The sequence below is a fragment of the Cricetulus griseus genome, chromosome 6 (genome assembly GCF_003668045.3).
Source record: "Cricetulus griseus strain 17A/GY chromosome 6, alternate assembly CriGri-PICRH-1.0, whole genome shotgun sequence".
NCBI lineage: Eukaryota > Metazoa > Chordata > Mammalia > Rodentia > Cricetidae > Cricetulus > Cricetulus griseus.
In genome coordinates, this window is record NC_048599.1 from 135,329,794 (window position 1) to 135,351,558 (window position 21,765).

General features: G+C 36.1%; 1 protein-coding gene across 1 annotated transcript in view; it reads right to left on the bottom strand.

Moving 5' to 3' along the window:
• Positions 1 to 2,750: 2,750 nt before the first annotated feature.
• LOC100759779 (histamine N-methyltransferase) overlaps positions 2,751 to 21,765 on the bottom strand; it is a 41,741-nt gene continuing 22,726 nt past the window's right edge. Inside the window, exons 5-8 of the mRNA XM_027422777.2 lie at positions 16,282 to 16,389; positions 15,132 to 15,259; positions 7,999 to 8,092; positions 2,751 to 3,794 (exon numbers count right to left, since the gene is read on the bottom strand). Coding sequence (XP_027278578.1) covers positions 3,439 to 3,794; positions 7,999 to 8,092; positions 15,132 to 15,259; positions 16,282 to 16,389 — 686 coding nt within the window. The 3' untranslated portion in view covers positions 2,751 to 3,438. The remainder of the gene's footprint in view (positions 3,795 to 7,998; positions 8,093 to 15,131; positions 15,260 to 16,281; positions 16,390 to 21,765) is intronic.

Below are 21,765 nucleotides of genomic sequence, written 5' to 3' on the forward strand. Positions count from 1 at the left end.
CTTAGGCAGAGTAGTTAAAACTTAAAATACAGCTTTGGGTTTCACAGGTTCTGCATAGTTTTAGATTCTGTCTGCCTATCATCTACCATATGCAAGGCACCATGCTACACTGAATCATGATACACAAAATTGCACTCCAATTTTATCTTGTGTTGTTTTTTAATCTTAATCATAAAAGCAAACTTAAAAGGTCAATATATGACTACCCCATATCCTTTGTAGTATCAGGTATTATAGGAAGAAGTCGATAGCTGCATGCACTGAAACTATTATGACTAGGCAAGACAATGCAAAGGTTGCTCCATCTTGTATTCTTGCTGAGGCCACTTCAGATTTAACTAGAATTTTATCTCCTTGAGGAGAACCCTATAGAAAATTTCCCAACTCTATTCTAGGAACCCAAGGTCAGGATGTCCTAGCTCCTTTGTCTTAAGCCTGTTTGTGCAGATACCCCCAACAGCTAAAGACTTAATTTAGATGCTGCATTACACTTCTTGCTTCTGCAAAGCCCAACCTTCCAACTCTGGGTAGCTGCTGATTGAGGTGTTAGGATGTGTTTTTTTATGCTTTATTTTTTTATGCTTTTTATATTCATTTTTTATTAGTTCAAATTAGGAACAAGCTTGCTTCACATGTCAATCCCTTCTCCCTCTCCCTCCGCTCCTCCTCCAACCCCCCACTGGCCCCCTTCTGCTCCCCAGGGAGGATAGGGCCCTCCATGGGGGCTCTCCAAAGTCCACCACATCAACCTGGGCCAGGCCTGGGCCCTCCCTTGTGTTCCTGGCCGAGAGATCATCCCTTCATGTGGGATGGGCTCTCAAAGTCCCTTCCTACACCAGAGAAAAATACTGATCCACTACCTTTTGCCTTTAGAAATCCTATACTCAGGACACTTGGAGCCACACCTGGGTCACCCAAATACCAGTGTGTGGTCTCAGCCTGCTGGAATAAAGACTTTCAACTGGTTATAAACTTTGTCTAAGTGGTCATCTCTCGTAGGCTACCTGTAACACTATCTCTAAATTTTAGGCATGTGTGGAGATAGTTTCCTGTTTAAAACAAACAGAAGTAAGCCAGGCATGGTGGTTTACCCTTGTAATCTCAGCACTCAGCAGGCTAATACAATAGGCTTGATGTGAGGTGGAGTTCAGCCTAGTTTACACAGTTAAAGACAGTCAGGTCTATAAAATGAGAGTCTGTCTTATAAACATAAAGACCAAAAAAAAAAAAGAAAGAAAAAAGGAAACAAAGAAGACTGTATGAAAATTACAAATCACCATGCTTTTAATTTTTTATTCTATGTGCATTGGTGTTTGGCCTGTGTGTGTCCATGTAAGGGAGTCAGATCCCCTGGAACCGGAAATACAAACAGTTGTGAGCTGCCATGTGGGTGCTAGGAACTGAACCTGGTCCTCTGGAAGAGCACCCAGTGCTCTTAACCACTGAGCAATCTCTCCAGCCCCTCACCATGCTTCATTAAGCAAATTAAGAGTATATTGAGTCCCTTGAGTCCTCTAGCCAGCTGACCAAAAGCAGGTTTGTGCCTGTGAAGAAACATTACATCCAGTGCAGGCCATGGTGTCTTCACCAGTACAACCTTTGATTTGTAAAACACATCAAAAGGCCAGTCCTCCAGAGGAATCAAACATTTTATATCAGGACCTGTTCTCAGCAGGGAAGGAGGGCCCTTTCAATGTTGCAAAACACTTGCAAAGATGAGTGAAAAGCCATTTATTTACTGGCAAATGTGACTCCCAAAGGGAGAGGTATAGTCAGGGCAATATGACCTTTCTTTGCTATTTCATTGTGTATTTCCACTACATTAAACTAAAGTAGATGAGAATTTATTTGTCCTTGCATTTTCTAGAAAAGGCCTACAGGGATGAGAAAAGGGCCACATTTGTAAATAACCATCAGTAAGCTTTTCTATTTTCATCATTAAATAACATGTCCATTCTTCTTCCACAAAAGGCTGCAACTGCTCTAGAGTCTTGGATCCTTCCTGTTGAGGTTGCCCTATCCCCATCAATATTCACGAATCACCAATTTATTCTGACCATTCAGTGGTCTTATTCAGGAATCTGACATCATTTATTTATTGTATTTTATAATGAGAAAATTGATGAAGCTGTCGAAGAAAATACGTCAATGTATGTCAGTTTTACTGATTATAAACAAAGCTTGATTGTTAATGTAAACAGATTCTAAGCTACAGAGATGAGCTGTGGTTAAGAAGGGGCACAAACTCTTCAAATTTGACTATCCTACAACATAAAGTGATAATGCTATCATGAGAATAACAAAACACCATCCGTGAATTAAGGCTTCTGCACTGTAAGGCACAGTTCCATGAGCTATTAAAATTCTTTTTTTATCCCATTTTGATTGGAAGTATCATTTCCTTAATATAGAAATTATTTATGAATTATTACTTATTAACTTAAAATATATATTCTTGTAAGAATTACAGAGGGTCATTTAAAATAAAGCAAGAATATCAAATAAGTCTCCCCAAACTCTCTGAAACCCTACTATCCAAAGGTAACTTTGGAAAGAAGTTATGAACCTATTATAAAAATATTAGTATTTTAAACTTAGAAGATCCTTAAAAATGTTTCAGAAACTAAAATTTAAAAAAGGAAAAACTGAACTAAATTGATTTGTACAAAATATAAGTTTCAGTATATCAAAAACCGAAAAGATAATTATATCTTAGATAAAGTAGAAATATCAGATGATAGAGCCAGTTTTGTAATCATTTTTTAAAGATTTATTTTACGTTTATGTGTGTGGGAGGCATATTCTCACATAAGTATTGATGCCTACAGAGACCAGAATATGGCATCAGATTCTCTAGAGCGGGCATCACAGTTGGTTGTGAGGTATAGGACATGCATGCTGAAAACTGAACCCAGGTCCTCTGGAACAACCATCCCACCAGCCTCTAATTTTATGATGATATTAATAAAAAAGTATGATAGAAACTATTACAGGAAAAGTAGAGAGAGATAAACACTTCTTTACAAGTAGAACTATATCTACTTTTTGTGATGATAGGATCAACAAAAGTCACTTTACTGTTATTCAAAATACAGATGGCACATATTTTCTTACTAGTCCAAGAATTTCCAGTACAATGAGAAAAATGGAAAGGATTTTATTATCAATAAGTCAATGAAACTCAAGCCATATGTTTCCAGTTAGGTAATGTTTAGTCTAACTGGACAAGATATAACTGGAAGTAGCCCACATGATTCTGGTGGTAGCCCAAGAATGTCTTGGAAATTTGTAGATTTCATTTATAAGAAATGAGAATATATCCTTATTATAAGATTAATTTTTAACTTTAGTATGTAAATATGTGTTTGATATGTAAATCAATATGTAATAAACAATCGTTCAAAATATAAATTCTGACTGAACACTTGTGACTTATAGTTATGCTTCAACCACTATAAAACTCAGATTATTGTTAAAAAGTACCTTCCCCTCTTTCTTAACACTAAATTCAGGCTCTTGAAGGTCTTTCATAATTTCTGCCCTAAGATCTGGCGGTGCTGTTTTGTTAAAGTTGCAGGTTTCTGTCAAAAAATCCCAAAGCAGGTCTCCATTTTCATTGCCATCAATAAAGCAGTCTGTTATGTCCATGGTGGACAAAAGGTCATAACACTCATACTTAATCCCCAGGTCATCCAGTATCTGAGTGAGATCAGAGGAAGTGACATACTGGCAGAGGTCATCCCTGGGTAGGCGGGATCCATACTTTTTCCATAGCTTGTCCCAGCCACTAGTTCCTATGCAAAAGAAGAAAGTTCATGTTTTCTTTATTTTGTCTTTCATTTAGCTTCTCCTAGTCACTATACCAGACATTTACAATAGAACAATTAACAAAATAATAGTCATATCCTTTGTAGAGCTTAATCCAAGTAACATAACAAAAGCAGGGAGAAAATCATATATATATATATATATATATATATATATATATATATGATGGGATGTGTAATTGTATGTGTATTATATGGTGTAATATCTAATTGTATGTGTATTATATGATGTAATGTGTAATTGTATGTGAATTATATGATGTAATGTGTAATTATACGTGTATCACATGACGTAATGTGTAATAGCAAACAATCAGAATAAGGGATAAGGATGGCCAGAGACATTTAAGCACTGTTGTTTTATTACCTATGGTGATCACAGAGTCTGTTTAATATGGTGACAGGTGAGCACAGTCTGACAGCAGCCATGTAAGCAGCACACAGAAGGTTATTCCAGATGGAGAGAACAACTACAAAGGATTTGAAGCCAATGCAAGGCTGGTACAGTTAAGAACTAACCCAGAAGCCAAAAAAACTGGAGTTGAATGATCGGGGGGAGAAGAGCAAATACATCAGTGAAATATTTCAGTACACAACACTCTCCTTTAAAACAAAATTCAAGTATTTTGTGCTTACTTCTGTTCCTTTTCATTTCATTTTTCATATCAATAATCAAAGAATTCTGCTAGTTACCACTAAGTGAATATTTACTGAGTTGGACTTACTCCATAACAGAAGCATAGCAACACAGAAGAAAACATAAGATCACTTACAGTACACTGACCACTAAATGACCTGATTTTATTCTGATTCCATCCTCGTTCTTGTCCTAATTAGTTTTATTTGTTTATCCTACATGGTTTTGTCTGACTGTCCCATATCCAGCATAGATGCCCATGAGAATGTATGTTTATATTTCACTGAGCCTTTTATTTCCATGTAAACATATGTGCAAATACACACAGTTGCTGTGTTCTATATGTAGTCAGTCATTCTTAGATGAATCATATTCTCCTCTTTTGGGTGGACTTTTAGAACCTTGTAGTTCTGGTATCATGAAACAGAAATTAACAACTATTTAGTTGAATCCAAAGACTCATTGAGCATTTTCTGTGCACCTCAGATTTCACAAAGGTTTAATAATAGATTGATAGGCAAAAGCACCCATCTCCACTCTCCTGAGTTCATAAGAGCCTCTAAAGTGAAACAGCAGGAAAGCCCCAGGGCAGGATGGGGAGGGGGGCACTCAAGATGCTTGGAATAAAAACTATGGCCATTGACTCTGTGTTTTTAATTGTTATGTGTGAGAGTATGGCTGGGGATTCCAGGAAAAGTCTAGTTAACTAAACTGATGAAAAACGACCAACATATTTGGCAGTACCATTTCTTTCCTCAGGTTGAATATCTTCTTGAACTGCAAAGCAAACTATTAGAAAAGGTGACTTTTTAAAAATATATATTTTATTTTATATTTAATCTATTTAATATTCCTTACAAATATAATCAAATATCTGAAACATTTTTCTTGTTTTACTCGGTGGTTCCTTTAAAAAAAAATTAATATAACATTTCTTCTCTGTAGTAAAACCATCTTCCAAGAACTAATGACTATGATAACAGGAAGATCTCATATGAGTTCCGGTTTAATGAACTGAATGCTCTTAGATGTTCATTCTCATTCCTAGGAAATATATTGATTAAAAATGCTTACCTCTTCCAGACAGCAACCTCTTCTTATTCTTCAGTAGATAGAGGTTTGAACTACGTTAAAAAACTGAAAACTAGCCAGGCAGTGGTGACACACGCCTTTAATCCCAGCACTTGGGAGGCAGAGCCAGGTGGATCTCTGTGAGTTTGATGCCTGCCTGGTCTACAAAACTACACAGAGAAACACTATCTAAAAAACCACAGTGTAAGCTATTTCTACCATATGAAGGGCACTTACTGAATAATTTCTGGCTCAAAATTCTTCTTAGAAAGTTACCTGTCTCTTATTGTCTTTTTGGTTCCATATAAAAGCATACAGAGCTCATCTGGATCCCATGTATGGGTACATACAAATAACATGGGTCCAGCTGTCCACAAATAGCCTAAAGTTAACTAAGGTTTAGAAGCAAAGTCCATACATGTAGGAAGTACACTAGTATTCATACCCCAAGTGTCTTGATACCTTTCCCTGGGCCTGTTTTGTCTTCAGATTTCTTGGGTTACAGTAACTCTATGCTGCAGCCAGCAAACTACAGTCTCTACAAAGGTGCTTGGTAAATTTTAAAATGCACAAAGAATACACTTTTACAATATTTAAAAGCATATAATGCTTTTTTTCTTATTGGCAAATACCTAGCATTCAAATATTTAACTGCTCAAAATGTCAGATCCACTAGTAGAACTGTTACTAATATGAAGTTTGTCAATTGAGGATAGATTTCTGTTCAGAACAGTGTTTCTGTTTTATCAATGCAGATCACAAAAGTAGATTCCCCACAACATTGGAAACCAAGCTTACGTTTGTAATACAAACTACTTTTTACCAAGTGTCCTAATTTAGACATAGGTTAGCAGAAACCATTCAATTTACATAATCCCTTCAAAATGGAAAACCAGATCTTTCCCTAATAAATGAGTAATTTTAACTAACTAGAGGTAAAAAATAGTACATCAGAATGTTCGCTTGGGCAGTCAGTTGTATGCAAGAGTTCTTGGTTCTAAACCCTCACATGAAGTAAAGCCTGGGAGTATAAGCAACAATTGCACCTGCTAGTTTAAAAAGTCTTCCTTATATGTGAAGACAAACGTTACGGCATACAGTTTCAGTGTTTGGAGCTGTTGTCTGGTGATGGTGATAGGACTGTGGTGTTTTCAGAAATGAGTCATCTAGCAACAACTAGACAATCCAAGACATCCATGGAAGAACTACTACAGAGACAGGGCATAGTGGCAGGTGCCCATAACACTCTGGTATTTTTGAATCCAACTTATACTACACAGTAAAATCTTATCAATGATCTTAGCACCAATGTTTGATTTTCTGACTTTTACCTATGTGACATGACCCTGGAAGCAACAAACTAATTAATTGTCCTCTCTGAAAAATAAAACTATAGCACAAAGTAAAACAATTGAATCATTTTATAAGTATATGTAAAAAAAAAAAAAAGCTATAATGAACCATGCTTCTAATGGTTTTAGAAATGCAAATTAATGGCATCCAGAATATTTAAAATTTTATTTACTTATTAGTAAGTATCAAAAATGGAGGAAAGACATTCAAGTGACATAAAATAGGTAAACATAATAAATGTACCTGTTGGTTCTCATGTTAAAAATACTATCTCTTGAACTTTCTGTTCTATAAAACAGATGTGGTGCTGCTTGGTTTTTGATAACTTGACACAAATAGAGACACACGTTGGAAGGGGGATTCCCAATTGAGGAATTTCTTCCATCAGATGAGCCTGTGGGCATGTCTGAAGGGCACATTTTGTTAAATTGTGAGTTTTGTAGGAGAGCCCAGTTTGGATAGTGCCATCAGTAGGCAGGTTTGTCTGGAAGAAGGCAGTAAGCAGTGCTCCACCATCATCTCTGCTTCAGTTCCTACCTCCAGGTTCCTGCTTTGAGTTCTTGATTTGACTTCCCTCAATGATGGACTGTAAACTGTGAGCCAAATAACTCCTTTTCCTCCCCAACTTTGTTTGGGTCAGGGTTTTACCACAGCAGCAGAAAAGTAACCAGAGCAGATGCGTATGTACAAGACAAAGAATTTTTCTTTTTTCTTTTTTGTAAGGTTCTATTAGAGAGAGAGAGAGAGAGAGAGAGAGAGAGAGAGAGAGAGAGAGAGAGAAAGAGAGAGAGAATTGTGTGAGTGAGTGTATGTATGTGCACATGCCCAAAGTAGGTGCTAGAAACCAAATTGCAATCCTTTACAAAAGCAATGTGCTCTTAACCATTGAGCCATTCTCTAAACCTTGTAAGGGCATTTTTCTGAATAGAGGGAAGCGAAGAGATTTTGATTCCACTAGGTTCCCTAAATTGAGCATTGTTCTAGTTTAAAAAATTAATTTAAAATGAATTTCATAACAATAACAAAATATATTAACTTTATATAAACACATGAATCCATGTATATATTCACAGTTACTATTTTAAGATCCAGCTGGTTGAAATAGCTTACCTGACACAAGAATAATGAGAATCTTAGCATTGGCAGCTAAGAGACCATGGAAGAATCTCAGGGTAGCTGGGATATCCTCTACATAATACAGCATCTAGGTGGGAGGGGAAAAAGAAATGACATGTTTCTCTATGTTGTTTTGGATGACACAGTTTGCATGTTTGGACTAGATACTCAGTGGTTGTTTTGGTTTTTCACATTGAGTGAATATTTAACAGGAAAAATCTTTAAATGTTTAAAGGTTAAAGATGCTAGAGAGTTAGAAACATAAGACATTTGGGAAAAGGGCAAATATACCATCTGCCCACCTATAGGTAAACATCTTTTGTTGCCTTTTTCCCTGCCAGTCCTGGGGATGGAACCCAGGGCCTTGCATATGCCCTTGTCCTAGGGCAAAATACCTTTAAAGTTCTTTCTTCTTTCTGTAACACAGAGCATATACATCGTAACTACAGGTGCTTAAACTTTCTTCTACAACCGGAAGAAAATACTGTGCCTATTCTCATTTTGTGAGTTTTAGCACTTATAAGAGAAAATGGTGTTAGCAAAATAAAAGCAAACCCCATGTCCTAGAATATTATTTTAAAATCCAAACTTTTGACAAGTTTCTCCATAGCCTCATATACACATTTTTTCTTTTTAAAATCACACACACACACACACACACACACACACACACACACACACAAATGGACAGGCTATGACATGCTCGGATTCTCTAGGACAGTAGAAAATACAAAACATAAAGTTATGTTTTGGGTTGTTTTTATAGCCAACCTAATTTTAATACTTCTAGACCAATTCCTAGTCAAATGCAGGCTTTTCTAGTCAATATAAAGCTTAATGATGTGTATCCTTTAGGCACTACAGAATCTACCCAACAGATAGTTTTTATATCTCACACTTATCATTCATAGACAAGAATTCAATTTTCCATGTAATATGACCATAATAGAATCCACTGCAAAAAGGTCAAATAATTTAGCTATGACTTTTCCCATATGAATGAATGAAATAAAATGACCCTGCATATGGCCCATATAGCTTCAGGAGCCATGATTACCATCAAGTTTCTCCATGCAGTTTACCACATTTACAACATGTTACCCAAATACAACAAATCCATATGATGACAAATAATCTATGACATGACCAGGATAAAAAAAGATTGTTGGTCACAACAGACACCCTGAACTTTTACCTAAAACACATAGGGGTTTCTAGGTTGATAGAAAAATGCCAGACTGAAACCATGTCATAAGAATGTTTGGACTATAAACAGCAAGGAAGAGACATAAACACGTGCAGGGTACATAAGAAGTGAAAGAGAATAAATAGACTTTTGCTCTAAGAAAGAAAGAAAGTAAAATGTAGAAGTTCTAAGAGAGCTATATAAATCTCTAAGGCTACTGCATTGCATATTAGAGGGAAAAGCAGCTACAAAGCAGATGTAGAGGAAATGGTTTTTGACAAGCAGCAAGAAGGAAACACAGGTACAAGGTACACAGGTGCTAGGATAAGAATGGCTCCCACAGACTGATATGTTTGAATGCTTAGGGAGTAGCGCTATTTGTTTGAAAAGCCCATGTCAGGCCTAGTGTTTTTCTCTTTCTGCTGCCTGAGGATCCAGATGTAGAACTGTGAAGCTATTTCTCCACCACCATGTCTACCTGCATGCCACCATGCTTCCCATAATAATGACAATGGATTAAATCTCTCAAATTGTGAGCTAGCCCTCAGTTAAATGCTTCCCTTTATAGAAGTTGTGATGCTCATGGTGTCTCTTTACAGCAATAGAACTCAAAGACAGAAGTTGGTACCAGGGAGTGGGGTATCGTGAAAGGCCTGATCATGATGCTTGTTGGAACAATGTGGACTTGGGGACTTTGGATTAAGAAAACAGTTAAATGCTTTAGCATGGCTTAATGAACCAAACTAGTAGAAGCATGGAGGACAGTGGTACTGAGAACAATGTAGATTGTGAACACTTGGCTCAAGAGGCTTCAGAGGAAAAGAACATTAATGAGTGGACAAGAGACTGTTCTTGTGGTATTTGGTGAAGAATGTGGCTGTTTTCTGCACATGTCCAAAAAATCTATCCGAGGCTAAATTGAAGAGTTTTTGATTAATTGGAAGAGGAGATTTCAAGACAACCTGGTATTGACTGTTTTGCTTGGTTACTAATGGCCACCACTAGGCAGATATATAATGAAAAGGAGCAAGTTGAAAAAGGAAAAAATATAAAATGTAGAGTTTGAGGAGAAAAGGAGTACCACAAAGTATAACGAAGGTAAGGCCAGTGCTCAAGGAGATTAAAAAGTTTAAAGAAAAGCCTGTTTCTAATAAATAAAGGGAGTGGTGATCTAGGGGCATGACCTAACCCAGCTAAGCTTCCAAGTTTTGAAAAGGAATTAGAGAATAGCTTAGGCAGTTAAGGAAACGATGAAAACAGAAATTTGGTTAAAAAAAAAAAGAAAAAGAAAAAAAACCTCAGCATTGGCACATGATTCTGGCTTTAGAGTCAAGGATACAAGAAAGGGGTTACAGAATATCTCTCCATGACTAAGGAAAGCCCTTGAGGGCAGGCATGTCAGGGGTATCTCTGCATGGAAGTCCAGAAAGGTCATTGTATGAAGCTGTTAAGGTGAAGCCCAGATTGTCTGAAGACCCCAAGATGCTGGAGGTGCCAGAGTTATGTGATTTCTGCTGAGGAGAGCTGCTAAAAGGGTATGAAACCAGTCCAAGAAAGGAAAGTATTTTGTCAACAAAGCTGAAAGCAGTTGGAGATCTGAAGAGTATTTTGACATCAGACATGGAGAGGCAGTGTTTGGAATTTTCCCTTATGATTTTTTTGTCTTGCTTTGGTCCATTATCTCCTCACTATGTCCCCCTTTCCTCCTTTTGGAATCATAATGTGTATTATATGCCATTGTATGTTAGAAGTATGTGATCTGCTTTTATATTTTGATTTCACAGGGTGTTACAGTTAAGAGATTTCCTTGAGTCTCAGAAGAGATTTTTTAACTTTGAATATTTAAATAGTGTTGGGACCACTACAGACTATGGGGATTATTGAAGTTGAAATGAATACATTTTGCATTATGATATGGCTACAAGCTTATGAGGGCCAGGGAGTGGAATGTGTTGGTTTGAATAAAAATGGTCCCCACAGGCTCATATAATTGAATGCTTTTCTTTATAAGAGTTGCAATGGTCACAGCATCTTTTCAAAGTAATAGAACACTGACTAAGGCAGAGGGTAAAAGATTAATTTTCAGTGGGCTTTTTCCTTCAAGAATATAAAGTGGTCAATTGGGAATGACTCATCAGAGGCAGGTTGCAGGAAGAATTAGGAGAGGGAAACTAGCAAACAGTTTCAGGAGGCTGGAAAATACATCTAGAGAGAAATAGAATATGATTTCTGAACATGTTAAATGTCTCCTGACAGACAAAATGTTTGTTTTCTAAGAATAGAGACTTGGACTGCTTAAATATGTTTACTTTAGACTCAAAATTTTCTTTGTACTCCTCTGAAGTCACTGTGATTATAGACTCAAGAAGAATAAGTTTTGTCTTTAATTAAGTGCTCTACACAAAATAAAACCATTGCCAAGTACTAACCAACTTCTAATACCAATATACTCTTTACTATCCAGAAATATCAGTGATGCCTAGAATTGACATGCCATGTACTCAATAACCATTGCTTGTTAGTCAGTCCATTGCTGGTGAATCATGGAAATAAAGTCCTCCTAAATGACTGGCTACTGTAAGTAATATCACATTGATTACTATAAAGCATGTCCCTTCTATTACATACATATAATTGAAGATTCCTACTATTGGAAACACCAAGAAAATTCAGAAAAAGTCTAGAACATTTACATATATACTGTTCATCTAAACCAACAAAGCCATTGAAAACTTGCTAGAATATATTATCACTCTGCAGTTCTAAACAAGTGTCCTTTCAAGTGTCAAAGAGAGTCTTTGTATTTATCAACACCTTCTTTTTTATAACCAAGTCATTTTATATTTTGACGAAAATCTGATAAAAACAAAAAACCTTGAGAACAAAATATAAGTGAAGTACAACTCCATCCTACTACACTGCTGATGCACTGCTACAGAATTTCTTCTTTTTACTATCAAAAGTACTATAAAATTTTCAGCAATAACATACATTGAGTACTGGCATGGAAATGTCTATATTTTTTTTCATTTTCTTTTTGTAGAACCCAATTTTCCACTCAAGAAACATATGTAGAATGAATGGGTTCCTTTTTCTTATTTTTGTATTGAAATTTATTTATTTATTTTTTATAAAACACATCAGAATTTTATTGCTTGGAGAATACAGCATATGAAATCACAAGAACATCAAAATGAAAAGTCACTAGGCTTCAAACACAGAATACATTACCAGATGCAGTAAAATATTAATTAAACTGAAGGCTACATCAGAAAGAAAAATGTATAGAAAAATACCTAAATTGTTTACTTGAGAAACATACACTTAAAACAAAGTAAAAGAATGTTCCAGTACAAATTAAAAAAGCCAACAATGACTAACTTATTTTTTATGTATATATATATATATGCATTAATATATATTTATATAAAAAGACCAATAATGGCAGTATGTTATGCATCAATAGCAGCAACAGCTTTTGCAGGTTCTGAAGTCATTTAGAACAAAATTGTAGAGACATCCAGCACTCTCCATTAAAAAAAAAAAAGTAAAAAACAAAATCCCAGAAAAACAGCACAGTTCTGTAACGCCTGTGGTACCTGGCACCATTTTTTTTTTTTAATTAGCTTCTCAATCATCATCAGGAAGGAAACCATTCTGAGCAACATCATTAAAAACAGCTCTGATAAAGCACGGTCACTACTATGTATCATAAAGCAGGTCCACATATGAGTGAGTACATATCATGTTTGTCTTTTTGTGATTGGGTTACCTCGCTCAGAATGATTTCTTCGAATTCCATCCATTTTCCTGCAAATTTCAAGATTCCCTTGTTTTTTTCTGCTGAGTAGTACTCCATTGTGTATATGTGCCACATTTTCTCTATCCATTCTTCAGTTGAGGGGCATCTAGGCTGCTTCCAGTTTCTGGCTATTACAAATAATGATGCTATGAACATGGTTGAACATATGTCCTTGTTATATGAATGTGCTTCTTTGGGGTATATGCCTAGGAGTGGAATTGCTGGATCTTGTGGTAGACTCATTCCCATTTTCTTGAGGAGTCACCATACTGATTTCCAAAGTGGCTGTACAAGTTGGCACTCCCACCAGCAGTGGAGGAGTGTTCCTCTTTCTCTGCATCCTCTCCAGCATAATCTGTCATTGGTATTTTTAATTTTAGCCATTCTAATAGGCTAACAATCTCAGAGTTGTTTTGATTTGCATTTCCCTGATGGCTAAGGATGTTAAACACTTTCTTATGTGTCTTTCAGCCATTTTAGATTCCTCTATTGAGAATTGTCTATTTAGTTCTGTACCCCATTTTTTAATTGGATTGTTTGGTGTTTTAGCTTCCTGAGTTCTTTGTATATTTTGGAGATCAGCCCTCTGTCAAATGTGGGGTTGGTGAATATCTTTTCCCACTCTGTGAGCTGCCGTTTTGTCTTGCTGACTATGTCCTTTGCCTTACAGAAGCTTCTTAGTTTCAGGAGGTCCGATTTATTAATTGTTGATCTCAGTGTCTGTGCTACTGGTGTTATGTTCAGGAAGAGGTCTTCTGTACCAATTAATTCAAGGGTATTTCCCACTTTATCTTCTAGTAGGTTCAGTGTGGCTGGGTTTATGTTGAGGTCTTTGATCCATTTTGACTTAAGTTTTGTGCAGGGCAAAAGGCTTGGGTCTATCTGTAGTCTTCTACATGTTTGCATCCAGTTATGCCAGCACCATTTGTTGAAGATGTTCTCTTTCTTCCAGCGTATATATTTGGATTGTTTGTCAAAAATCAGGTGTTCGTAGGTGTGTGGGTTAATTTCAGGGTTTTCAAATCTATTCCACTGGTCTACCTGTCTATTTTTGTGCCAATACCAAGCTGTTTTCAGGACTATAGCTCTGTAATAGAGCTTAAAGTTAGGGATGGTGATACCTCCAGAAGTTCCTCTATTGTACAGGGTTGTTTTGGCTATCCTGGGTCTTTTGTTTCTCCATATAAAGTTGAGAATTGTTCTTTCAAGGTCTGTGAAGAAATATGTTGGGATTTTGATGGGGATTGCATTGAATCTGTAGATTGCTTTTGGCAAGATTGTCATTTTTACTATGTTGATCCTGCCTATCCAAGAGCATGGGAGATCTTTCCATTTTCGGGTGTCTTCTTTAATTTCTTTCTTTAGAGACTCAAAATTCTTATGGTACAGGTCTTTCACTTTTTTGGTTAGTGTTACTCCAAGGTATTTTATGTTGTTTGTGGCAATTGTAAAGGGTGATGCTTCTCTGATTCCTTTCTCCACCAATGTTTCATCCGTATATAGTAGGGCTACAGATTTTTTTGAGTTACTCTTGTATCCTGCCACTTTGCTGAAGGTGTTTATCAGCTGTAGGAGTTCCCTGGTTGAGTTTTTCGGGTCACTTATGTAGACTATCATATCATCTGCAAATAGGGAGAGTTTGACTTCTTTGTATTCCCTTGATCTCCTTTTGTTGTCTTATTGCTCTAGCTAGAACTTCAAGGACAGTATTGAAGAGGTATGGAGAGAGTGAACAGCCTTGTTTTATACCTGATTTTAGAGGAAATGCATTGAGTTTCTCTCCATTTAATTTGATGTTGGCTGTTGACTTGCTGTATATAGCTTTTATTATGTTGAGGTATCTTCCTGTTATCCCTGATTTCTCCAGGACCTTTGTCATGAAGGGATGCTGGATTTTGTCAAAGGCTTTTTCAGCATCTAGTGAGATGATCATGTGATTTTTTTTCTCAGTCTGTTTATATGGTGGATTACATTGATGGATTTTCATATATCAACACCTTTTTTAATGTAGAAAATATTCACAAATAATAAAACTAAAAACCAAAAGATTTCATTTTAAAATATTAAAATGATATGCATTCTTCATACAAATTCATGAAAAACATCTTTTTGGCAGCCTATTACAATACTACTTCTTACCTGAATCATATGAATAAAGTCCCACTTTTGAGGTTCTTCTTGCAGTATTCGTTCTTGATATTCAGATGATGTCTCCTTGTGCCAAGCAAATTTTACGTTCTCCATGTTTGATGTCTTCGCTACACGCTCTAAAATACCCAGAAAAGGTGGCCTATAATCAATTTTAATTTAATTACATATGGAACCCATTTTCATTTAGAATTTTAATGCAGTAAATGTTATTGGACTTGGATGGCTAATCTTGGTTGTCAACTTGACTACTTCTGGAAATCAACTAACACCAAGAAGCTGGGCACACTCATGGAGGGTTTAGAAGACTGTCCCCAACTCTGAAGCATGTGAGGTCAGAAGACATGCCCTAAGTCTGGGCCATACATTCTGGTGATGGCCCACATAAGTGGATGTGAAAGATGAAGTGTTTTGCTTTGGGCCTGCTTGCCTTCACTCCTACTGGCAAGTTCATCTATCCTACTGTGCAGGCATTCTTTACTTTTATGAGTTTATAAGTATTATAACATATTTCTTTAGTATTCCAACACAGACTGAAGACCATCTGAGTCATTCAGCCTTGTGGGCTGAACAACTACTGGATTCTTGGCTTTTGTATGTAGAGGAAGCTATTGTTGAAATACCCAGAGCACAGTCTGTAAGCCACTCTACTATATCCCATTTTAATAGATATAGATTAATTCTACCAGTTCTGTTCTACTAGACAACCTTATACAACGACATAAAAAGGCACATATTTTTCTTTATTATGTAGCTCAGGAAATCAGAAGATTTGTCTAGACTGTTTCTTTTTTTTCTAGTACTTGAGAAAATTGGAGGAGAAAGGAAAAAACAGGAAGTAAATTTGAGAAAATGGTTAAATATAGATTATATGATCTTGGTGTAAAGATTAAATCAACTGCAGAATTTTATGAATAGAAGTTTAATATAAAATAGATTGATGCATGAGGTCAATAAAGGAATTAGTAGTTTCAGGTGTTCATTCCTGCCTACCAAGAATTAGTTAGGTTTTTCTCCAAATAAATTTACTAAATACATAGTAAGCAGTATGTGATTAACCACTTGATACACACAAAAGAAACTCACAAATGAACAAACAAAATGAGAAGATAAGCCTCTGGAGAAAGAATTTAGTACATACCTTTGTACTTGACAATTTGCTCAGCACTTGGCTCAACAACTTCATTGCTGATACAGATGCCTGGGTATTGAGCCTGGACTTTGGAGAGAATCTGAAGGTCAATTTCACCTAGAAGGTAAATAAACAGAGCAGGTTACATTGAATGTAGTAATTAAAAACAACTTGGACTGATTTGGTTTCTGACTTACATTTAAAAAGATTTGCAAAAAAAACTGTTGCATTGCCTAAATATCCATGATGTGCAAACACTATATTGAATGTAGAAAAAATAATTTGCTATGAGGAGGAGTATGAATAAACTTTATTAATTCTTTCATTCACATTAAATCTTCATTCTTATATCTATTACTGTATTTTGAGTTACAAAGTTGCCATGGACTATAGGAGGCAATCAGTACGTTTTGTTGTAATTAAGTATAATTTTAAGTATTTGTCAGTTGAAAGATACATTTAAGCCAAAGATATTAAAATATGAGGAAAACACAGCTTAGAACTGATAACTAATCTAGTTCAAAAGAACACTTAGGAAAAGATTTAAAGTATGAAGATTAGTGATGTACACACAGAGTACAAAAATACATCAGATATTTCTTTTCATGTGCTTCTTTCTCAGCAAAATGAAGAGACCGTTCAAGTCTCCCCTTGTACTATAACTTAGTCTGAAGTGTTTCGTGGGGCTGGAGAGATGGTGCAGCATTAAGATCCTTTGCAGCAGTTGCACAGGACCAGAATTTGGTTGCCAATATCCACATGATGGCTCATGACCATCTGTAACTCTAGTTCTAGATGTACCCTTTCTCTCTTCTGATCTTCACAGGCACCAGGCATGCATCATGCATGTGGTACACACACATTCATACAAAACACACACACACAAACACACACACAGACACACTCACACACACACACACACACACACACACACACACACACACACACACACACTCAAAGAAGTGTTGGATTATCAGCATTATCTTCACCTATGCATTATCTTGGAATCTTCACCTTTGCGTTTTATCATCTATAGTCACTATGCTTTATAACTTCCTTATTCACCTTCCCTGGCTTATCAAATGTTTTCTTAGTAAACAGATCTTTGCTTTCTCTTTTTGGTTCTACTAGCAATACCTTTGTTCTAGTTGAAACAATCCAATTCCAAGAAGAGTACAATAATATCTAAAAGAAAGGACCACTCCATGCCACCATTTTAGGCCCAGTGGGATCCAATCTGTGAGCTCTGTTGGTATGACTCACTTTCTTCCCCTCCCCCAATGCCCAAGCTCATGCAGGAACTGAGTCTGTGAGTATTCTTGCTGAGTCTAATCCAGGACCCTTATTTTATACCATGGCTGCCCCCTCTATTCTGCCTCTCAAGGCAATGTAGAATCTATTTCTGTAAGGTCTCCTGGCCAGGCCCACACAGAATCCATATCCAAATGATATCGTGTTGATTCTGACCAGGGTCCAGCTGCCATTTAAACCCTGAGTGCTGCCTTGCAAGCCCAGGTCCAGCCAGAAGCCACATTTTCCAGGGAGCCCTGGCCCCTTTCCCTGAGCTAGGAACTGCTCTAGGGAACTTTGTTGGACTTCAACCAAGCATTCTTAGAGTAACCTTAAGACTCATGTGTCACACTAATTGCCAGCTAATTGGAATCACCCCAGGATCTCCAATCAACAACCAATACCAAGTAACTGAAAGACTGACCTAATAACTCCTCCCATCTGAACTGATATCAACCAAGTTCTAGCAACAGCACAAGCACAAATAGAACCAAATATCCAGCCAAAACAAGCAGGTCAGAATCTCATATCAGACCTGCAACCAATAAAATAAATCCATATACCATAGTCCCCTACAAAAAACACAAACAATATGAAACATAAATAAAATACAGCCCCCCTAAAGACTAACAGTTATGTAAAAATATTCTCCAACAGGTATTACCAAGATGAACTTTAGAATACAAAATTCAAAAGAACAATCATAAACACCACTAAAGAATTTAAGGACAAGTGACAACCACATGGATGAACATAAAGAGGACAGAAATAAACTGTAATTGAAGTTCAAGAAAATACAAACAAATTGCTGAATGAAATTATAAAGACAATATAGGACTTGAAAGTGGAATGCAATAAAAAGGTAGAAATACTGAAGAAAACCCAAGCTTAATGAAAACAGAATTGAAAAAATTCAAAGATCCAATCAGAGAGCTGAAGGGTGAGCTTTCACTGTAGAATGGATCAAGTAGAACACAAAATATCAGAATTTCATGATAAAATAGAAGGATTGAATCAATTAATAATAAAAAATGACAAATTCTTAAAGTACAGGAAAAGAATATTCAGGACTCCTGGCAAAGACAAAATTTTTTCATTATAGGTAAAGTAATATGAAAAGAGTGCCAGGTCCATGAGCTAGACCAGAGTTTGAACAGCATAAAATAAGCTTCCTTAAATTAATAAAAGACAGAGCCATAGAGATGCAAGAAGCACATAAGACACTAAGTAGACAGCACATACAGGGAAGAGTCTCTTGATGTAAAACACTAAACATAAAAAAAAAAGATACTGAAAGCTTCTGGAGAAAAGTCAGAAGTCACATGTAAAGGAAAACCCATGAGAATAACAGTTGACTCTTCAATGGGAACTCTATAAGCCAGATGAGCCTGGAGCAATATGCTTCAAGTTCTAAACTGCCACAGCTGCCAACCAGACAATTTTATCAATTGAAACTATCTGATATGAAGGAAAAAGAAAAACTTTCCATGTTGTGTTATAAACAGACTAAAGGAATTCATGTTCACCGAACCAGCCCAACAGAGACTACTGTAAGCAATGCTTCAGACTGAAGAGAGGAACAAGCAAAGCCAAGAGACTGTAGAAAGAAAAGCTATACTTACTGAAACACAAAATGAGATTAACAGAAACAGTAAAATAATGTAATAAAATAACAACATTCAATCATACCTTTCAATAAGAACTTTAAATATTAATGGCTTCAACTCCCCAACCATGAGATACAAGTTAGTTGGATGGATTAAGAAAAATCCAACTATTTAGTGTCTACAAGAAATTCATAAACTCAAGGACAGGCACCACCTTAGGGTGATAGAATAGAAAAAAATGTATTTCAAGGAAATTGAACAAGGAAACAAGTGGGTATCCCTATGCTAATAGCTGACGAAAATAGACTTCAAACAAAATTAATCAGAAGAGATAAAAAAAGTAAGTATTTTGACCAAGGGAACAATTAAATAAGGAGCCATTACAATCCTAATCATATATACATCAACTTCTATCTCATCCCATTTCATAAAATGCTAACACTGAAGACACAAATAACTTGCCATAATAGACAGGTCATCTGACAAAAAATAAAGAATGAAATATCAGAATTAAATAATAACCATATGTCAAATCAATCTAACAGATATGAGTAGGCTGACTATTATACCCAAACATCAAAGAATATTTTCATAAAGCAGCTCTGGGACTAAAATAGACCACACTCTACAGCACAAAACAAGCCTCAATAAACACAGTGAAACTGAAGTAATTCTGTGTCTCCTATCTGACCTCAGTACAGTAAGGCTCAAAATCAACAGCAAAAGAATCTCTAGAAATTACCAAATTCATGGAGATTAAATAATATACTACTGGATGTAGGCAGAGTTTTCCTGCTCTAACCGACTGCTCCCAAATAACCAACAGCCGCTTCCCAAATAACTGACTCAGAGACTGCATATAAATTATAAATGCTTGACCAGTAGCTCAGGCTTGTTACTAGCTAAGTCTTAAACTTTATATACCTCAGGCTTGTTAATAGCTAAGTCTTAAACTTTAAATTAGCCCACATATCTTATCTATGCTTTGCCATGTGGCTTATGGCTTGTTACCTCATTTTCTACATGCCCTGCTTCCTCGGTGGCTGGCTGGTGTCTCCTCTGACTCTGCCCTTTCTCATCCCATCATTCTCAGTTTGGCTTTCCCACCTAACTTTATCCTGTACAGCTACTGGCCAGGCAGCTTGTTTATTAAACCAATCACAGCAACATATATTCACACAGTACACAGAAGGATTATTGCATGACAACTGAGTAATGAATGGGTCAAGTAAAAATCAAGAAGGAAATAAAAAATTCCTGGTAATAAGTGAAGTGAAAGCACAACACAAAGGAATTTATGGGACACATCAAATGCAGTCTTCAGAGGAAAACATGTAGCTCTAAGCACCTCTACCAAAGGATCAGAAAGATATATGGCTTAATGATGCAAATCAAGTGTTTAGAAAAACAAGAACCAAATCCAAACCCAGTAGACGGGAAGAAATAATAAAAACTAAGGCAAAAAATTAATGAACTAGAAACAAACAAAACAGCAATATAAAGTGATGAATCTAAGAGTGGCTCCTTGGAGAAGACAGAGGAGTGTGGCAGACCCTTCCAAACCAATCAGAAGACAGAAATGGATTGGGAATCTGAGCAGAACAAATGAACACCGCAACACCAAAGACAATCGGTCTATCACAAGAGAATAATTTCGAAACCTATGTTCTTGGGCTACAGAGACATCTCATAGATGGCAGAAGATAAAACAGACTTGACTTATCAAACAATTATGAAATTCACAGCATGTTCAGGGGTAAATAAAAGACACGTGGGAGTCATGGACCTGTTCTGGGGAGAAAGGCAATGCAGGCTCCTTTTGCTGCTCCACTTGCCAGCAAACACTATTAGTCCTTACTCAGGAAGGGGCATTTTAGTCAACTTATTTTTGACATCCTGAGACTTAGCACATATAAACACCTAAAGTTGTTTGTATTGACTAAAAGTCTTAACAAGAAATGGTATTAAATATCTTCATTACAAAGAAAGTCTAGAAATTTTCCTGTGAATAAATAGCTGTATTTAAATATATCAAACTTCTTGTCTTCCTCCTTTATGAATAGCAGAGCAAATTAATGATTTTGGAGTCTGGGCATGTTACAATTATTTTAAATTGACTTTCTGTTAATCATTTTGTTGAGTTCAAGCAGTTAGTAAAATCTAAGTATGGATCAGCATAAACTAATGTATTATAAAGAACATCTTTTCAAATCACTATGCTTAGAAAGATTTAATTATAACCAGTGGTAACTTCAGGCTGATATCATTATAGTTTTTCCCCCTTGACTATATATTAAAACATTTCTACAGATGTTTAAATTATTTTTTACTTATGTTCATTATTTGTAAAAATTAACCTTGATTGCTGATCTTATATGTCAACTCTCCCAGGGCATGAGGTACCTAGAAATTTAGTTAAATAGTATTGTAATATATCTTTAAGGATGTTTCTAGATTAGAGTAATACTTGAATCAATAAATTAGGTAAAGCATATTGAAAACCACAATAGAAGACTCTGAACTGAGACATTGGCTTTCTTCGGATTCTAAAACTTAGTCTGATATTCTGTGATGATCGATGTATAGATTTTAAGCC